Source organism: Oncorhynchus tshawytscha, unplaced genomic scaffold, assembly GCF_018296145.1.
Source record: "Oncorhynchus tshawytscha isolate Ot180627B unplaced genomic scaffold, Otsh_v2.0 Un_contig_3458_pilon_pilon, whole genome shotgun sequence".
Classification (NCBI taxonomy): Eukaryota; Metazoa; Chordata; class Actinopteri; order Salmoniformes; family Salmonidae; genus Oncorhynchus; species Oncorhynchus tshawytscha.
In genome coordinates this window covers 52,501-72,500 of record NW_024609763.1, presented here as the reverse complement: position 1 = coordinate 72,500, position 20,000 = coordinate 52,501, and the positions used below count along the sequence as shown (strand labels likewise).

At 42.6% G+C, this 20,000-nt stretch overlaps 1 protein-coding gene across 4 annotated transcripts in view; it reads right to left on the bottom strand.

Annotated features, from left to right (window-relative positions):
- Positions 1–1,029: 1,029 nt before the first annotated feature.
- LOC112240982 (putative uncharacterized protein DDB_G0291608) overlaps positions 1,030–20,000 on the bottom strand; it is a 25,289-nt gene continuing 6,318 nt past the window's right edge. The window contains exons 2-8 of one of the 4 annotated variants that reach the window (XR_006082778.1): positions 18,256–18,358; positions 13,342–13,416; positions 12,166–12,362; positions 6,603–7,860; positions 5,891–6,069; positions 1,695–5,320; positions 1,030–1,602 (exon numbers count right to left, since the gene is read on the bottom strand). Coding sequence is in view for 2 of the 4 variants with exons in the window: in XM_042317715.1 (XP_042173649.1) it covers positions 5,900–6,069; positions 6,603–7,860; positions 12,166–12,362; positions 13,342–13,416; positions 18,256–18,358 (1,803 nt within the window). In the remaining 2 variants the exon portion in view is untranslated. Of the gene's footprint in view, positions 5,321–5,890; positions 6,070–6,602; positions 7,861–12,165; positions 12,363–13,341; positions 13,417–18,255; positions 18,359–20,000 lie in introns of all 4 variants that reach the window. The other 3 variants (XR_006082777.1, XM_042317716.1, XM_042317715.1) reach the window with 3 other exon arrangements.

Genomic DNA, 20,000 nt, shown 5'->3' with positions numbered 1-20,000 from the left:
GGGGCAATGTATCGTGAGATTTTGAGTGAAAACCTCCTTCCATCAGCAAGGGCATTGAAGATGAAACGTGGCTGGGTCTTTCAGCATGAAAATGATCCCAAACACACCGCCCGGGCAACGAAGGTGTGGCTTCGTAAGAAGCATTTCAAGGTCCTGGAGTGGCCTAGCCAGTCTCCAGATCTCAACCCCATAGAAAATCTTTGGAGGGAGTTGAAAGTCCGTGTTTCCCAGCAACAGCCCCAAAGCATCACTGCTCTAGAGGAGATCTGCATCTGCGTCGGGCCCTCATACCACCCTCATGGAGTCTGTTTCTGACCGTTTGAGCAGACAGATGCACATCTGTGGCCTGCTGGAGGTCATTTTGCAGGGCTCTGGCAGTGCTCCTCCTGCTCCTCCTTGCACAAAGGCGGAGGTAGTGGTCCTGCTGCTGGGTTGTTGCCCTCCTACAGCCTCCTCCACGTCTACTGATGTACTGGCCTGTCTCCTGGTAGCGCCTCCATGCTCTGGACACTACGCTGACAGACACAGCAAACCTTCTTGCCACAGCTCGCATTGATGTGCCATCCTGGATGAGCTGCACTACCTGAGCCACTTGCGTGGGTTGTAGACTCCGTCTCATGCTACCACTAGAGTGAAAGCACCGCCAGCATTCAAAAGTGACCAAAACATCAGCCAGGAAGCATAGGAACTGAGAAGTGGTCTGTGGTCACCACCTGCAGAACCACTCCTTTATTGGGGATGTCTTGCTAATTGCCTATAATTTCCACCTGTTGTCTATTCCATTTGCACAACAGCATGTGAAATGTATTGTCAATCAGTGTTGCTTCCTAAGTGGACAGTTTGATTTCACAGAAGTGTGATTGACTTGGAGTTACATTGTGTTGTTTAAGTGTTCCCTTTTTTTGAGCAGTGTATATACACACACACACACACACACTGCGTGCGTTACATCATTTCATTAGGTATGAGTTTATGTGCTTGAGTGTGTGTCTGTCAAAGTCCAATAAGGAAAGACGATACACACGTTCATTATATTAATATAATTCTGGCCTTTATGTTTATATTAAAAATAGCATTCATTAACAATAACAATATACAACAACAATAATTATCATCAGCAACAATAATTACACTTAGGAACCAGAGAATGACACATCCTCCATCTGAAATAAGTTAAGAAATAAAAAAAAACACCATGTTTAAATCATGTACAGTACATACAGTGTTGGATAACATTTATCTCTCAGAGCCATTCCAAAAAGATTGACATTGTTTTTCAAAGCATCCCATCACAGATTCTATTCCTCCCTCGGTGATGGCTGTCCCCAATCCCTTAGCTCAGTGGTTCTCCATCCTGGTTCTAGAGTGCTAGGACCAGGATTGAGACATACTGCCTAAGCTAGTCTTATTTCTAGCCTGATACCTGGGGTAGTCCAGGGGGTGACAAACTCAATTCCTGGAGGGCCGAGTGGCTGCGGGTTTTCAGTTCTCCCTTCTACTTGAATGATTAATTAAGGTCACCAGTAAGGAAATTCCCTTTAGCTGGTTGTCTAGATCTTAAATGGACACAAATGAAAGGGAACATGAGAAAAACCAGAAGACCTACAGCCTTCCAGGGAACTGATGCTGACAGCCCTGCTCTAGTCTCAGGATGGGGAAGAGAGAGACATAACCACTATGGCATAATGAATGACCTACAGCCTTCCAGGGAACTGATGCTGACAGCCCTGCTCTAGTCTCAGGATGGGGAAGAGAGAGACATAACCACTATGGCACAATGAATGACCTACAGCCTTCCAGGGAACTGATGCTGACAGCCCTGCTCTAGTCTCAGGATGGGGAAGAGAGAGACATAACCACTATGGCACAATGAATGACCTACAGCCTTCCAGGGAACTGATGCTGACATCCCTGCTCTAGTCTCAGGATGGGGAAGAGAGAGACATAACCACTATGGCATAATGAATGATCTACAGCCTTCCAGGGAACTGATGCTGACAGCCCTGCTCTAGTCTCAGGATGGGGAAGAGAGAGACATAACCACTATGGCATAATGAATGACCTACAGCCTTCCAGGGAACTGATGCTGACAGCCCTGCTCTAGTCTCAGGATGGGGAAGAGAGAGACATAACCACTATGGCATAATGAATGACCTACAGCCTTCCAGGGAACTGATGCTGACAGCCCTGCTCTAGTCTCAGGATGGGGAAGAGAGAGACATAACCACTATGGCACAATGAATGACCTACAGCCTTCCAGGGAACTGATGCTGACAGCCCTGCTCTAGTCTCAGGATGGGGAAGAGAGAGACATAACCACTATGGCACAATGAATGACCTACAGCCCTCAAATTCAAATCCGGACCCTCAAAGCCAGTCCCCCTGCTTTTTTTCATTGTTCCCCACTAACCAGGGACTGACTTATACCTGGGGTGGCTGCAATTCATTACCAGGGAGAACAGAAAAGCAGCAGGCTCTGGACCTCGTAGGGTCAGAGTTCAATTCTCCTGATATACAGTAAAATCTCCAGTTCCTTATTGTAACCTGGGTGTTTGACTGTTGAGTCAGTCAACAACGCTACATTGTTGCTTCCGTGTTTGGCAAGACAAAGACAACAGACTTCCCTACAGCTGAAACACACAACTCCCCAGGCGACGTTGAAGACCTACTGAGCAACAATTCCCTTGAAATATTTCCGCCACACATTCCAGGCTATGTTGAAAAAGTTGAAACATCTAAGGTATAGAGTCAGTGTTGGATGTTGAGTGTTGAGTGTCTGTCATCTGAGTAGTCTATGGCCTCCTGCTATGGTGACTATGGCGACGTTTGGCATATGTTCCTTTCTCTGCTCTCCCAGTGCAAAAATGCTGTCCTTCAATCTAGGTTTTACAGTTCTATTTCTGCTTCTCTCTATCAAAGAGAGAACAGCTAGACCTGTTCAACATCTCTTCAACAAAACACTCCTATGTTTTCACTCTGTTTTCCAGTTCTATACCTGCTTTTCTCTGTAATAGATATAGGACAACTAGAACTGTTCTATTTAAATGCTCTCTATACGCTCCCTCTACTTCTCCCTCTATGTTTTCTAGTTCTATCTGCGCTCCAGTGTGTAACTACTCCAGTGTTTGGATTGGTTAGATCCAGATGTAGACAGAACATTGAAAGATACTGTAGTAGTAGAAATGACATGTCTCTGTGTGTGTGTGTGTGATGTCCTGAGCTTCTCGCTCCAGATCTAAGATCAGCTTCCCCTCCACCAAATCTAACATTAACCATTAGCAAGGAAAATGCTAAACTGACCCAAGATCAGTGTCTAAGGGTGCATTCCCCCTACACCGAGCTTCTCCTTTCAGTGCTTCACTATCCATATGTTCTATCCCACTTTACTCATGTTATCCCCAGTTACACCAGTCATATTCCCAGGACAGTTATCCCCAGTTACACCAGTCATATTCCCAGGACAGTTATCCCAGTTACACCAGTCATATTCCCAGGACAGTTATCCCAGTTACACCAGTCATATTCCCAGGACAGTTATCCCCAGTTACACCAGTCATATTCCCTGGACAGTTAACCCCAGTGACACCAGTCATATTCCCAGGACAGTTATCCCCAGTTACACCAGTCATATTCCCTGGACAGTTATCCCCAGTGACACCAGTCATATTCCCAGGACAGTTATCCCAGTTACACCAGTCATATTCCCAGGACAGTTATCCCCAGTTACACCAGTCATATTCCCAGGACAGTTATCCACAGTTACACCAGTCATATTCCCAGGACAGTTATCCCCAGTGACACCAGTCATATTCCCAGGACAGTTATCCCAGTTACACCAGTCATATTCCCAGGACAGTTATCCCCAGTTACACCAGTCATATTCCCAGGACAGTTATCCCAGTTACACCAGTCATATTCCCAGGACAGTTATCCCCAGTTACACCAGTCATATTCCCAGGACAGTTATCCCAGTTACACCAGTCATATTCCCAGGACAGTTATCCCCAGTTACACCAGTCATATTCCCAGGACAGTTATCCCCAGTTACACCAGTCATATTCCCAGGACAGTTATCCCAGTTACACCAGTCATATTCCCAGGACAGTTATCCCAGTTACACCAGTCATATTCCCAGAACAGTTATCCTAGTTACACCAGTCATATTCCCAGGACAGTTATCCCCAGTGACACCAGTCATATTCCCAGGACAGTTATCCCAGTTACACCAGTCATATTCCCAGGACAGTTATCCCCAGTGACACCAGTCATATTCCCAGGACAGTTATCCCCAGTTACACCAGTCATATTCCCAGGACAGTTATCCCAGTTACACCAGTCATATTCCCAGGACAGTTATCCCAGTTACAACAGTAGGATAACATTGTTTATCTGAGAACAGTTTCCATTGTCAACCCAGTACATTCCAGTGAAAATATCCACATCCAAGCTTTGCATTGTCTCTTAGAAATAGATGGCCTCAAGCACCATTTTGGGCCAATAAGATTTCAGTTCTATTCTCAGCAACCAATCATAGTCAAGCTGTAGAGAGGGGCGTGTTCCATGGCATCTAAATCAACCAATCAATGGCTGTTGCAGCAAGCAATCTAATGATATCCGCCGAACACCCTCCTTAACTGTCCAATCAGTAGCCAGTGTTCAAAGTAGGCGGGGCTAGAATTATACAAGCCAATGGCTGATGGGAGATGTAGTTTGCTTGGCTCCTTTTTCAAAGGTTACATCACTCTCCTTCCAGTGTTAAACATCCAGAACTACCTCCTTTCTAAGGAGTCTCTGTCTGAAATTGTCCATTGTCTTGATATCGCGGTTTAAATAAAGCTAGCAGATTTTTTATAGAAAGATGCTACATGCTACATTCTGGGGTGCAAAGATTGACACAGCCTGCAGTAATGTCTGTTAGCATAGCCAGCAGTAGAGTCCAGAAGTGCTGCCCAGTCTCCAGTGTCCATCTTGAGGTTCCATAACCAGCAGTAGAGTCCAGAAGTGCTGCCCAGTCTCCAGTGTCCATCTTGAGGTTCCATAACCAGCAGTAGAGTCCAGAAGTGCTGCCCAGTCTCCAGTGTCCATCTTGAGGTTCCATAACCAGCAGTAGAGTCCAGAAGTGCTGGCCAGTCTCCAGTGTCCATCCTGAGGTTCCATAGCCAGGCAGTATCCCTCATTATTCATTAGGGCACACAACGTTTTATAAAACAAGAAATTAGGGTTTATTCCATGTTGTCCCTGTTTCAGTCCGTTTTCTTCCGTTTGGTGCCTAATGAACACGACCCTGGGTGGGCCCGGCAAACACAGTCGACCCAGTTGCCTGTAGAAGAGAGGTAGAGGAGTTAGATAGTCTCTCATTCTCAAGCTTTTCATTCCTCCCCTCCATACTATGTCTGACATTTTAATATCTACACCCTCAATTTATCTTCCTTTCTCTCCCTCCTTCTCTCCCGCTGCCTCCCTCTGTCTTTCTTACCTTTCCATCTGCTGGTCTGCCTCCCTCTGTCTTTCTTACCTTTCCATCTGCTGGTCTGCCTCCCTCTGTCTTTCTTACCTTTCCATCTGCTGGTCTGCCTCCCTCTGTCTTTCTTACCTTTCCATCTGCTGGTCTGCCTCCCTCTGTCTTTCTTACCTTTCCATCTGCTGGTCTGCCTCCCTCTGTCTTTCTTACCTTTCCATCTGCTGGTCTGCCTCCCTCTGTCTTTCTTACCTTTCCATCTGCTGGTCTGCCTCCCTCTGTCTTTCTTACCTTTCCATCTGCTGGTCTGCCTCCCTCTGTCTTTCTTACCTTTCCATCTGCTGGTCTGCCTCCCTCTGTCTTTCTTACCTATCCATCTGCTGGTCTGCCTCCCCCTTTTCCACCCCTCCTCCCTCCTCCCTCCTCCCTTACCATCTCTCTCTACATGATCATGGTTCGGAGGGCAGCCTTGCTGATGCGGCTCCGGTGTTTCCTCCTCCTGCGTCCGCGGGGAAGGGCCGGTCTGAACGGGCCCTGCGGGGGCTTGGGGGGAGGGGACGGGGTGCTGGGGGACCACCCTGGGGCCCTGCTGGAGGACAACGTGGGGGGCACTGGACGGGAGAGAGAGAGGGGAGAGAGAGGTGGAAGAGGGAGAGAGATAGAAGAAAGGAAGAGAGAGAGAGAGAGAGAGAGAGAGAGATGCATTGTGTTAGATAACATAAAATAGTCAAGAACAGTTTAATGTAATCACCTCTGAGGCGGAGGTAACAATGTCTGTAACTCCCATCACGTTTGTGACCGCTAGGAACCTGTTTTAACAGGAAGTGGAAGTTCAGGTCCCATGTTACAGGGGGAGGGAAAGAATGACAGGACACATATGCTCATATAATCATACATGTGGTCTACGACAGTCAGGACCACAAAAGAAAACAGGCCTACTTCCTCTAACAGCCTCTTCCCCTAACGTCAACTCTCACAGGCATACATAGTTACTGACCCACAACATACACACACCCACACGTGCAAACACATGCATTCGTGCACACAGGCACACACACACACATGCAAATACATACACATACTTATACACACACACACACACACACACACACACACAAAAAACAAATTTCCAAATTCCCAGTACCTGGTCTTTGTGTGGTGGTGGTTTGTGTTCGAGACTGACGATGGTGAGGATGATGATGATCTTGATGAGGAAGATGAGGATGAGGAGGATGATGCTGTTGTTTCTGGCCCAGTTCTCTCTGTAAGAGTTCTAGAAGTTTCTTCCTGCTCTCCTCCTCTGTGACAGAGTCACCCTGATTGGTCGACTCTGAGTGTCTTTGTTCCTGATTGGACAGCTCTGTCTGGCTGTGTCGCTCTTTATCGTCCTCCTTTCTGTGATTGGTCACTTCTGTCGCTGCCTGTCCCTGACTGGTGACCTCTGTATCCTTTAGAGCGTCTCTATTGGCCACCTCTGTGCTTGAGTCATTATCATCGGTCGGTTCTGTGTTGCTGTGGACCAGTTCTGGTTTGTGATTGGCCGGTTGTTTTGTGTCAGGTGGTCCGCTGCTGTCGGATTGGGGAGCGTTGTGTTTGTATTGAGTCCTGAGCTCTGGCTCTTGGCTGTATGGTTGGTACTGTTGTTGTTGATGTTGTTGATGTTGCTGTTGTTGTTGTTGATATTGTCGCTGTTGTTGTAGATATTGTTGTTGTTGGTAGTACTGTTGTAGTTGTTGCTGTCTTCCTATCTCCTGTGTTCTCTCTGTGTTGTCAATGTGTTGCCTCTCTCCTGTGTTGGGCTGTGTGTCAGTGTGTGTGCGGTGAGGTGTTTGTGACCCTCTCTCCTCCCCTCTCCCCCCCTCATACCCACTGCCATGCCCTATAGGGAGCTCATGAGAGGGACCCATCTGTGTGTGTGTGTCTGTGTGTGTCCCTACCTGCGTCTCTGACCCTGCCATTGGGTGTGTCTGTGTGTGTGTCTGTGGCTGTGTGTGTGTCCCTACCTGCGTCCCTGACCCTGCCATTGGGTGTGTCTGTGTGTGTGTGTGTGGCTGTGTGTGTGTCACTACCTGCGTCCCTGCCCCTGCCATTGGGTGTGTCTGTGTGTGTGTCCGTGGCTGTGTGTGTGACAGGCTATACTTGTCCTGCCACTGTCTCTCCAGCTGCCCCCTGTCATACACATGGAACCTCTGATTGGCCTTCATATTGTCATGGCGATGGAGGTCTTCCTTGGAGAGGGAAGGGGTTTGGGGGTGAGTCGGGGGGAGGAGGGGAAGGGAGGTGGACCTGGCTGCAGCTGTGGCCGAGGGGTGTGTCTGGCAGCGGCAGGAGGCGTGGTCTTCCACTGAGATCACCGCCTTGTCGTAGTGGGGTCTCTTATCGATGTACTGGATCCTTGTTACCTGGGGGAGGGGGGGAATGGTGTTTGTAAATCTGATGAGGTGATATGCCTACTGGACATATCCATGAATGTGTATATGTAGGCCTATATATGTCAGTGTAGCTTAGAATAGGTGTGTATAATATTTATAGGTATATCCATGTATACAGGTGTATATGTAGATAGTGTATATAGGTGTATATGAACCTGTAGATAGTGTATACATGTGTATATGAACCTGTAGATAGTGTATAAATGTGTATATGTACCTGTAGATAGTGTATATAGGTGTATATGTACCTGTAGATAGTGTATATAGGTGTATATGAACCTGTAGATAGTGTATATAGGTCTATATGAACCTGTAGATAGTGTATATAGGTCTATATGAACCTGTAGATAGTGTATATAGGTCTATATGAACCTGTAGATAGTGTATATAGGTCTATATGAACCTGTAGATAGTGTATATAGGTCTATATGAACCTGTAGATAGTGTATATAGGTCTATATGAACCTGTAGATAGTGTAACCTGTATAGGTCTATATGAACCTGTAGATAGTGTATATAGGTCTATATGAACCTGTAGATAGTGTATATAGGTCTATATGAACCTGTAGATAGTGTATATAGGTCTATATGAACCTGTAGATAGTGTATATAGGTCTATAGATAGTGTATATAGGTCTATATGAACCTGTAGATAGTGTATAGTGTATATAGGTCTATATGAACCTGTAGATAGTGTATATAGGTCTATATGAACCTGTAGATAGGTGAACCTATAGTGTATATAGGTCTATATGAACCTGTAGATAGTGTATATAGGTCTATATGAACCTGTAGATAGTGTATATAGGTCTATATGAACCTGTAGATAGTGTATATAGGTCTATAACCTGTAGATAGTGTATATAGGTCTATATGAACCTGTAGATAGTGTATATAGGTCTATATGAACCTGTAGATAGTGTATATAGGTCTATAGATGAACCTGTAGATAGTGTATATAGGTCTATATGAACCTGTAGATAGTGTATATAGGTCTATATGAACCTGTAGATAGTGTATATAGGTCTATATGAACCTGTAGATAGTGTATATAGGTCTATATGAACCTGTAGATAGTGTATATAGGTCTATATGAACCTGTAGATAGTGTATATAGGTCTATATGAACCTGTAGATAGTGTATATAGGTCTATATGAACCTGTAGATAGTGTATATAGGTCTATATGAACCTGTAGATAGTGTATATAGGTCTATATGAACCTGTAGATAGTGTATATAGGTCTATATGAACCTGTAGATAGTGTATATAGGTCTATATGAACCTGTAGATAGTGTATATAGGTCTATATGAACCTGTAGATAGTGTATATAGGTCTATATGAACCTGTAGATAGTGTATATAGGTCTATATGAACCTGTAGATAGTGTATATAGGTCTATATGAACCTGTAGATAGTGTATATAGGTCTATATGAACCTGTAGTGTATATAGGTCTATATGAACCTGTAGATAGTGTATATAGGTCTATATGAACCTGTAGATAGTGTATATAGGTCTATATGAACCTGTAGATAGTGTATATAGGTCTATATGAACCTGTAGATAGTGTATATAGGTCTATATGAACCTGTATATAGGTCTATATGAACCTGTAGATAGTGTATATAGGTCTATATGAACCTGTAGATAGTGTATATAGGTCTATATGAACCTGTAGATAGTGTATATAGGTCTATATGAACCTGTAGATAGTGTATATAGGTCTATATGAACCTGTAGATAGTGTATATAGGTCTATATGAACCTGTAGATAGTGTATATAGGTCTATATGAACCTGTAGATAGTGTATATAGGTCTATATGAACCTGTAGATAGTGTATATAGGTCTATATGAACCTGTAGATAGTGTATATAGGTCTATATGAACCTGTAGATAGTGTATATAGGTCTATATGAACCTGTAGATAGTGTATATAGGTCTATATGAACCTGTAGATAGTGTATATAGGTCTATATGAACCTATAGTGTACTATATGAACCTGTAGATAGTGTATATAGGTCTATATGAACCTGTAGATAGTGATAGTTCTTCAGATAGTGTATATAGGTCTAGAACCTGTTTGTATATAGGTCTATATGAACCTGTAGATAGTGTTCAATAGGTCTATATGAACCTGTAGATAGTGTATATAGTAATGAATGTAGATAGTGTATATATAGGTCTATATGAACCTGTAGATAGTGTATATAGGTCCTAGAACCTGTAGATAGTGTATATAGGTCTATATGAACCTGTAGATAGTGTATATAGGTCTATATGAACCTGTAGATAGTGTATATAGGTCTATATGAACCTGTAGATAGTGTATATAGGTCTATATGAACCTGTAGATAGTGTATATAGGTCTATATGAACCTGTAGATAGTGTATATAGGTCTATATGAACCTGTAGATAGTGTATATAGGTCTATATGAACCTGTAGATAGTGTATATAGGTCAGATAGTGTATATAGGTCTATATGAACCTGTAGATAGTGTATATAGGTCTATATGAACCTGTAGATAGTGTATATAGGTCTATATGAACCTGTAGATAGTGTATATAGGTCTATATGAACCTGTAGATAGTGTATATAGGTCTATATGAACCTGTAGATAGTGTATATAGGTCTATATGAACCTGTAGATAGTGTATATAGGTCTACCTGTAGGATAGTGTATATAGGTCTATATGAGATAGTGTATATAGGTCTATATGAACCTGTAGATAGTGTATATAGGTCTATATGAACCTGTAGATATAGTGTATGTAGATATATAGGTCTATATGAACCTGAACCTGTAGATAGTGTATATAGGTCTATATGAACCTGTAGATAGTGTATATAGGTCTATATGAACCTGTAGATAGTGTATATAGGTCTATATGAACCTGTAGATAGTGTATATAGGTCTATATGAACCTGTAGATAGTGTATATAGGTCTATATGAACCTGTAGATAGTGTATATAGGTCTATATGAACCTGTCTATGTATATAGAACCTGTAGATAGTGTATATAGGTCTATATGAACCTGTAGATAGTGTTAGGTCTATATGAACCTGGATAGTGTATAAGGTCTATATGAACCTGTAGATAGTGTATATAGGTCTTATGAACCTGTAGATAAGTGGTTATTCTATATGAACCTGTAGATAGTGTATATAGGTCTATATGAACCTGTAGATTGTATATAGGTCTATATGAACCTGTAGATTGTATATAGGTCTATATGAACCTGTAGATAGTGTATATAGGTCTATATGAACCTGTAGATAGTGTATATAGGTCTATATGAACCTGTAGATAGTGTATATAGGTCTATATGAACCTGTAGATAGTGTATATAGGTCTATATGAACCTGTAGATAGTGTATATAGGTCTATATGTAGAAATATAGATAACCTGTAGATAGATAGGTCTATATGAACCTGTAGATAGTGTATATAGGTCTATATGAACCTGTAGATAGTGTATATAGGTCTATATGAACCTGTAGATAGTGTATATAGGTCTATATGAACCTGTAGATAGTGTATATAGGTCTATATGAACCTGTAGATAGTGTATATAGGTCTATATGAACCTGTAGATAGTGTAGGTGTATATAGGTCTATGAACCTGTAGATAGTGTATATAGGTCTATATGAACCTGTAGATAGTGTATATAGGTCTATATGAACCTGTAGATAGTGATACTATATGAACCTGTAGATAGTGTATATAGGTCTATATGAACCTGTAGATAGATATAGGTCTATATGAACCTGTAGATAGTGTATATAGGTATATGAACCTGGTCTGTATATAGAACCTGTAGATAGTGTATATAGGTCTATATGAACCTGTAGATAGTGTATATAGGTCTATACCTGTAGATAGTGTATATAGGTCTATATGAACCTGTAGATAGTGTATATAGGTCTATATGAACCTGTAGATAGTGTATATAGGTCTATATGAACCTGTAGATAGTGTATATAGGTCTATATGAACCTGTAGATAGTGTATATAGGTCTATATGAACCTGTAGATAGTGTATATAGGTCTATATGAACCTGTAGATAGTGTATATAGGTCTATATGAACCTGTAGATAGTGTATACTGTGTAAGTGTTGGGACACACTGCAGTAGCCAGTTATGTGTGTACACTTTTAGAAAAAAGGAAGTTCTTCAGTTGTCCCCATAGGAGAACCCTTTTTGGTTCCAGTAGTTCTTCAAAGGGTTCTCCTATGGTTGTAAATAGTATCGGGGTATATATATACCTGTAGATATCGTGTCTGAGTAACCGTGGGGACGCACTGTAGCATTCGGGTGTTACAGCAGCCAGAGCAGCGCTGCACCTCCACACACGGCGGCCACAACAGGAAGTTGGCGTTGCGTCGGTCAAGCATGGCTCTGGTGACCTCCATGACCTCTGTCCTGACCTTACACACCGCCTGCTGGGCTGGCTGGGCATCTACTGGGGGAGGAGGGGAGGGAGGGAGAGAGGGGGAGGATGTTAGACTACATCATGACCTCTGTCCTGACCTGTACACTTTTAGAAAAAAGAGTTCCAAACAGGTCCCCAGAGGAGAACACTTTTTTTGGTTCCAGGTACTGTAGAACCCTTTTGGGTTCCATGTAGAACCCTCTGTAGAAAGGGTTCTACCTGGAACACAAAAGGTTTCTACCAAGAATAAAAAGGTTTCTACCTGCAACCAAAAAGGGTTCTTCAAAGGGTTCTCCTATGGGGACAGCCGAAGAACCATTTAAGGTTCTAGAAAGCACCTTGTTTTCTAAGAGTGTACAACACCTGCTGGATCTTCGCTGGAGAGAGAATATAGTTATTATTCTTAAATGAATTGAATTCAAATTGAGGGAGACAGATAGAGATGGAAAGAAATAGAGAGAAACACAGGGAGGGAGGGAGGGGAGGGAGGGAGGGAGGGAGGGAGGGAGGGAGGGAGGGAGGGAGGGAGGGAGGGTGTGAGAGAGACAGAGAGAGAGAGAGAGAGAGAGAGAGAGAGAGAGAGAGAGAGAGAGAGAGAGTGAGTGAGAGAGACAGAGAGACAGAGAGAGAGAGAGACAGAGAGAGACAGAGAGAGAGAGAGACAGAGACAGAGACAGAGAGACAGAGAGAGAGACAGAGAGAGAGAGGAAGAGAGAGAGAGACAGAGACAGAGACAGAGAGAGAGAGAGACAGAGACAGAGAGACAGAGAGAGAGACAGAGAGTGACAGAGAGAGAGAGAGAACACAGAGAGAGAGAGAGACAGAGAGACAGAGAGACAGAGAGACAGAGAGAGAGACAGAGAGAGAGACAGAGAGAGAGAGAGACAGAGACAGAGACAGAGAGAGAGAGAGACAGAGACAGAGAGACAGAGAGAGAGAGAGAGAGAGACAGAGAGAGAGAGAGAGAGAGAGAGAGAAACAGAAGAACAGGTACAGTAGACAGACTAACCTAGGTTTCTCCTGTATCTTCCACGGGTGTCATTTGAATGAATCTCATTGGCCGATGGTTCATCTGGCTCCACCTCTAAAAGCAAGAAAAGAAGGAGAGAAAGAGAGGGAAGGAAGAAGAGAAACACAGGAACTTTGAGTCATTCAGTCAACCACCTGTATTCAACCATCGTTTCTCTGTTCTATTGTGTAAAGTGTGTGTTGTGAAAGTAACTTCTGTCAATGATGCCTTGTATGCATGGCTTTATATAGTCCTCTTCGCTTGGTGATTACTGTCATTTTGACTAACTGTAAGAGTCTGAGTGTGTTAGTCTGGGTGGGAGAGATAATCATTGTTCACCACACAAAGGAAGTGTTTTTTTCTAAAACAATCACAGTCTATTTATTGCTGCAATTTGTCTGAGCTGTTGGGAATGTGTGTGACTGGAGATATGAGTGTTTAAATATAGTGTTGTGTGTGTGTGTGTGTGTGTGTGTGTGTGTGTGTGTGTGTGTGTGTGTGTGTGTGTGTGTGTGTGTGTGTGTGTGTGTGTGTGTGTGTGTGTGTGTGTGTGTGTGTGTGTGTGTGTGTGTGTGTGTGTGCGTGCGTGTGTGCGTGCGTGTGTGTGTGCGTGTGTGTGTGTGTGTGCGTGTGTGTGTGCGTGTGTGTGTGCGTGCGTGTGTGTGTGTGTGTGTGTGTGTGCGTGTGTGTGTGTGTGTGTGCGTGTACGTGTGTACGTGTGTGTGTGCGTTCCGAAGGCGTCATATCTTGACGTGTTAGGCATAATGGTCTATAGTTAACTAATAACTGTCTGTGTTTGTGTCTGGATAGATGTTTATGATATAGAACAGATATTGCATTGTGCTTTATTGTATTTCCAGTCCACATTTCTGTAGTCTAGACTATTCTCTTTTCTTTCTCTCAAATAAGCTATTCTTTCCTAACCGTGATGCAATCTTTCCCTTTCTCTTTTCCCTCCATAGACGAGAATGGGCCTGTCTAAAACCCCCACAACCACATGTTAAACTGGCTTTGATCTGTCTGACTATATGGCTATTAGTGGGAAATATAAGTGTCTGTCAGTCAAACTGTCTATGTATTGTATGTCTAGAACAGTGTGTGTGTGTGTGTGTGTGTGTGTGTGTGTGTGTGTGTGTGTGTGTGTGTGTGTGTGTGTATCTAGGACAATATTCTCAGTGTTGTGGTCTCAGAGTCAGAGAAGAACTGGCTAAACATAGTTGGCCTTTGTGTGTGTGTGTCGGGTGTGGTACGGTGATCACACACACACAAACACACATGGCCTTGTCTTGTGTCTGAGTCTCTCTCTAATAGTCTAACACTATAACTCTGGTTAAAGTCTCTCTCTAATAGTCTAACTCTATAACTCTGGTTAAGGTCTCTAATAGTCTAACTCTATAACTCTGGTTAAAGTCTCTCTCTAATAGTCTAACTCTGTAACTCTGGTTAAAGTCTCTAATAGTCTAACTCTATAACTCTGGTTAAAGTCTCTAATAGTCTAACTCTATAACTCTGGTTAAGGTCTCTAATAGTCTAACTCTATAACTCTGGTTAAAGTCTCTCTCTAATAGTCTAACTCTGTAACTCTGGTTAAGGTCTCTAATAGTCTAACTCTGTAACTCTGGTTAAAGTCTCTAATAGTCTAACTCTATAACTCTGGTTCTCTCTAATAGTCTAACTCTGTAACTCTGGTTAAGGTCTCTAATAGTCTAACTCTGTAACTCTGGTTAAAGTCTCTAATAGTCTAACTCTGTAACTCTGGTTAAGGTCTCTAATAGTCTAACTCTGTAACTCTGGTTAAGGTCTCTAATAGTCTAACTCTGTAACTCTGGTTAAAATCTCTAATAGTCTAACTCTGTAACTCTGGTTAAAGTCTCTAATAGTCTAACTCTGTAACTCTGGTTAAGGTCTCTAATAGTCTAACTCTGTAACTCTGGTTAAGGTCTCTAATAGTCTAACTCTGTAACTCTGGTTAAGGTCTCTAATAGTCTAACTCTGTATCTCTGGTTAAGGTCTCTAATAGTCTAACTCTGTAACTCTGGTTAAAGTCTCTAATAGTCTAACTCTGTAACTCTGGTTAAGGTCTCTAATAGTCTAACTCTGTAACTCTGGTTAAAGTCTCTAATAGTCTAACTCTGTAACTCTGGTTAAAGTCTCTAATAGTCTAACTCTGTAACTCTGGTTAAAGTCTCTAATAGTCTAACTCTGTAACTCTGGTTAAGGTCTCTAATAGTCTAACTCTGTATCTCTGGTTAAGGTCTCTAATAGTCTAACTCTGTAACTCTGGTTAAGGTCTCTAATAGTCTAACTCTGTATCTCTGGTTAAGGTCTCTAATAGTCTAACTCTGTAACTCTGGGTAAAGTCTCTAATAGTCTAACTCTGTAACTCTGGTTAAGGTCTCTAATAGTCTAACTCTGTATCTCTGGTTAAGGTCTCTAATAGTCTAACTCTGTAACTCTGGTTAAAGTCTCTAATAGTCTAACTCTGTAACTCTGGTTAAGGTCTCTAATAGTCTAACTCTGTAACTCTGGTTAAAATAGTCTAACTCTGTAACTCTGGTTAAGGTCTCTAATAGTCTAACTCTGTAACTCTGGTTAAGGTCTCTAATAGTCTAACTCTGTAACTCTGGTTAAAGTCTCTAATAGTCTAACTCTGTAACTCTGGTTAAAGTCTCTACTAGTCTAACTCTGTAACTCTGGTTAAGGTCTCTAATAGTCTAACTCTGTAACTCTGGTTAAGGTCTCTAATAGTCTAACTCTGTATCTCTGGTTAAGGTCTCTAATAGTCTAACTCTGTAACTCTGGGTAAAGTCTCTAATAGTCTAACTCTGTAACTCTGGTTAAGGTCTCTAATAGTCTAACTCTGTAACTCTGGTTAAGGTCTCTAATAGTCTAACTCTATAACTCTGGTTAAGGTCTCTAATAGTCTAACTCTATAACTCTGGTTAAAGTCTCTCTCTAATAGTCTAACTCTGTAACTCTGGTTAAGGTCTCTAATAGTCTAACACTATAACTCTGGTTAAGGTCTCTAATAGTCTAACTCTGTAACTCTGGTTAAGGTCTCTAATAGTCTAACTCTGTAACTCTGGTTAAGGTCTCTAATAGTCTAACTCTGTAACTCTGGTTAAAGTCTCTCTCTAATAGTCTAACTCTGTAACTCTGGTTAAGGTCTCTAATAGTCTAACTCTGTATCTCTGGTTAAAGTCTCTAATAGTCTAACTCTGTATCTCTGGTTAAAGTCTCTAATAGTCTAACTCTGTAACTCTGGTTAAAGTCTCTAATAGTCTAACTCTGTAACTCTGGTTAAAGTCTCTCTCTAATAGTCTAACTCTGTAACTCTGGTTAAGGTCTCTAATAGTCTAACTCTGTAACTCTGGTTAAAGTCTCTAATAGTCTAACTCTGTAACTCTGGTTAAAGTCTCTAATAGTCTAACTCTGTAACTCTGGTTAAAGTCTCTAATAGTCTAACTCTGTATCTCTGGTTAAGGTCTCTAATAGTCTAACTCTGTAACTCTGGTTAAAGTCTCTAATAGTCTAACTCTGTAACTCTGGTTAAAGTCTCTAATAGTCTAACTCTGTAACTCTGGTTAAGGTCTCTAATAGTCTAACTCTGTAACTCTGGTTAAAGTCTCTAATAGTCTAACTCTGTAACTCTGGTTAAGGTCTCTAATAGTCTAACTCTGTAACTCTGGTTAAAGGTCTCTAATAGTCTAACTCTGTAACTCTGGTTAAGGTCTCTAATAGTCTAACTCTGTATCTCTGGTTAAGGTCTCTAATAGTCTAACTCTGTAACTCTGGTTAAGGTCTCTAATAGTCTAACTCTGTAACTCTGGTTAAGGTCTCTAATAGTCTAACTCTGTAACTCTGGTTAAGTCTCTAATAGTCTAACTCTGTAACTCTGGTTAAGGTCTCTAATAGTCTAACTCTGTAACTCTGGTTAAAGTCTCTAATAGTCTAACTCTGTAACTCTGGTTAAAGTCTCTAATAGTCTAACTCTGTAACTCTGGTTAAAGTCTCTAATAGTCTAACTCTGTAACTCTGGGTAAAGTCTCTAATAGTCTAACTCTGTAACTCTGGTTAAGGTCTCTAATAGTCTAACTCTGTAACTCTGGTTAAGGTCTCTAATAGTCTAACTCTGTAACTCTGGTTAAGGTCTCTAATAGTCTAACTCTGTAACTCTGGTTAAAGTCTCTAATAGTCTAACTCTGTAACTCTGGTTAAGGTCTCTAATAGTCTAACTCTGTAACTCTGGTTAAGGTCTCTAATAGTCTAACTCTGTAACTCTGGTTAAGGTCTCTAATAGTCTAACTCTGTAACTCTGGTTAAGGTCTCTAATAGTCTAACTCTGTAACTCGGGTTAAAGTCTCTCTCTATTGTCCCTGCTGGCTCTCTCTTTGGGCCTGCCTCTCTACTGCTGCTGCAGCTATCCCATGTAAATATTGCCATAACCAGTCAGCACACACACACACACACACACACACACACACGGACACAGAAGCATACACACCCTTCGCTACATTCCTATCGTGCCAACCCTGCTGGGCCACACCTGCATGCTCGCCTCCTCCCCATCTCTCCTGTTATTACTGCTATTATAGGAGTGTGTGTGTGTGTGTGTGTGTGTGTGTGTGTGTGTGTGTGTGTGTGTGTGTGTGTGTGTGTGTGTGTGTGTGAGTGTGTGTGTGAGTGTGTGTGTGTGTGTGTGTGTGTGTGTGTGTGTGTGTGTGTGTGTGTGTGTGTGTGTGTGTGTGTGTGTGTGTGTGTGTGTGTGTGTGTGTGTGTGTGTGTGTGTGTGTGTGCGTGTGTGTGTGTGTGTGTGCAGACTGTTTATGACCATATTTCTATGGGATAGCAGCAGCAGCAGTGAGGTCGGCCCAGAGAGCCTGTGTGTTAAAGGCTGTAAGAGGGCAGTTTTACCCTGGGAGTCAGTCTCTTGCTCCAGCAGCTGTTGCAGGTCCTCTATAGAGGAGATGGGACTGGTTCTCACCAGCTCTACTAACGATAGTGGAAGAGGATCTCCCTGGGAGAGAGAGAAAGGGAGGGTGAGAGAGGGTGAGAGAGGGTGATGGGGGATGGGAGGAGAGGGGGAGGAGAGAGGAGGGATGAGAGAGCAAGAGAGAGAGAGAGAGCGAGAGAGAGCGAGAGGAGGAACATATAACAGGTTAATATCATCCTTCTTCATCTCCACCACCTCCAGGCATCATGGTCTCTTTGTCTCATCCAGTTTCACTTCCTTCTAAAGAAGGAACTGTTGTTTGTTGTTGCTGTTTATCCCCTCTGTCTGTGTATTTACCCCCCAAATACTGCTGTTGTAACCCCTGGAGAACAGAAACTAACCCTCTTCCTCTGATCGCCTCTTGTTTTCTCCTGTCTTCTTCCACTCTGTCTGTCTGTCTGTCTGTCTGTCTGTCTGTCTGTCTGTCTGTCTGTCTGTCTGTCTGTCTGTCTGTCTGTCTGTCTGTCTGTCTGTCTGTCTGTCTGTCTGTCTGTCTGTCTGTCTGTCTGTCTGTCTGTCTGTCTGTCTGTCTGTCTGTCTGTCTGTCTGTCTGTCTGTCTGTCTGTCTGTCTGTCTGTCTGTCTGTCTGTCTGTCCTGTCTATCTTAGTTACTGTCTGACTTGTATTACTTTAACAGTCAACAAAGTAACCTTCAGTATCCAACAGCACACACACAGGGAGAGATGGCGAGATAGAGAGAGAGACTTGTGTCTATATTGCCAGGGGCAATCCTCTTATACAGTATGTCTCTCTATCTTGTCTCAGAATGACTCCTAGTCACTTCTCAATACCTCCCACAGCACAGCAGAATGGAGCCTTAGAGTAATGTGTGGGAGTGTGTGTTCCTCTGAACAGTTACTGTCATGTGCTTGGAGGACCACAACAAATAGTACATCACCCCAGCAACTGTGCTCACACAAATAGACAAACAAACATATCCCATACGTACTGGTTTCACCCTCTCACTGTATTTGTGTATAGTATGTGTTAGGACCTCTCTCTCTCTCTCTCTCTCTCTCTCTCTCTCTCTCTCTCTCGTGGGTGAGTGGGTGGTGGTGGTCTGGACACCTGGTTGAGTTTCACAAGCCTCTGACTGACCCAGTTACTAATGTAGGACTCACAGACTGTGTCTCTCAATGCAGTGTGTCTGCTGAATAGCCCAGAAACACTTTTCCATTTACAAGCTGACATGGTGTCATTACATTGACCGTGTAGCGAAAAATAACTACACCTCAGCCCAGAGTTCACATAACATCACTGTGTGCTACCTGTTGCTACTAAACAGACAGGGATGCGTCCCAAATGGCACCCTATTCCCTATTTAGTGCACTACTTTAGACCAGGACCTATAGGGCTCTGGTCAAACATAGTGCACTATATACAGTAGGGAATACGGAGCCATTTCAGATGCAGCCAGTGGCTAAATGAGAGCAAAAACAGAGGCAGGAAATGGCTAGTTAAACATTACAGAGTCTAACGGTTGTCCTTTTCTGAAGACTTTTAAAAAAGACCAGCATTGGAAAATGGCCTAATAATAGAAACACTGTTAGAAAGAAGGGTTCGGCTGTAGGGGAACGCTTTTTGGTTCCAGGTAGAACCCTTTTTGGTTCCAGGTAGAACCTTTTTGGTTCCAGGTAGAACCCTTTTTGGTTCCAGATAGAACTAT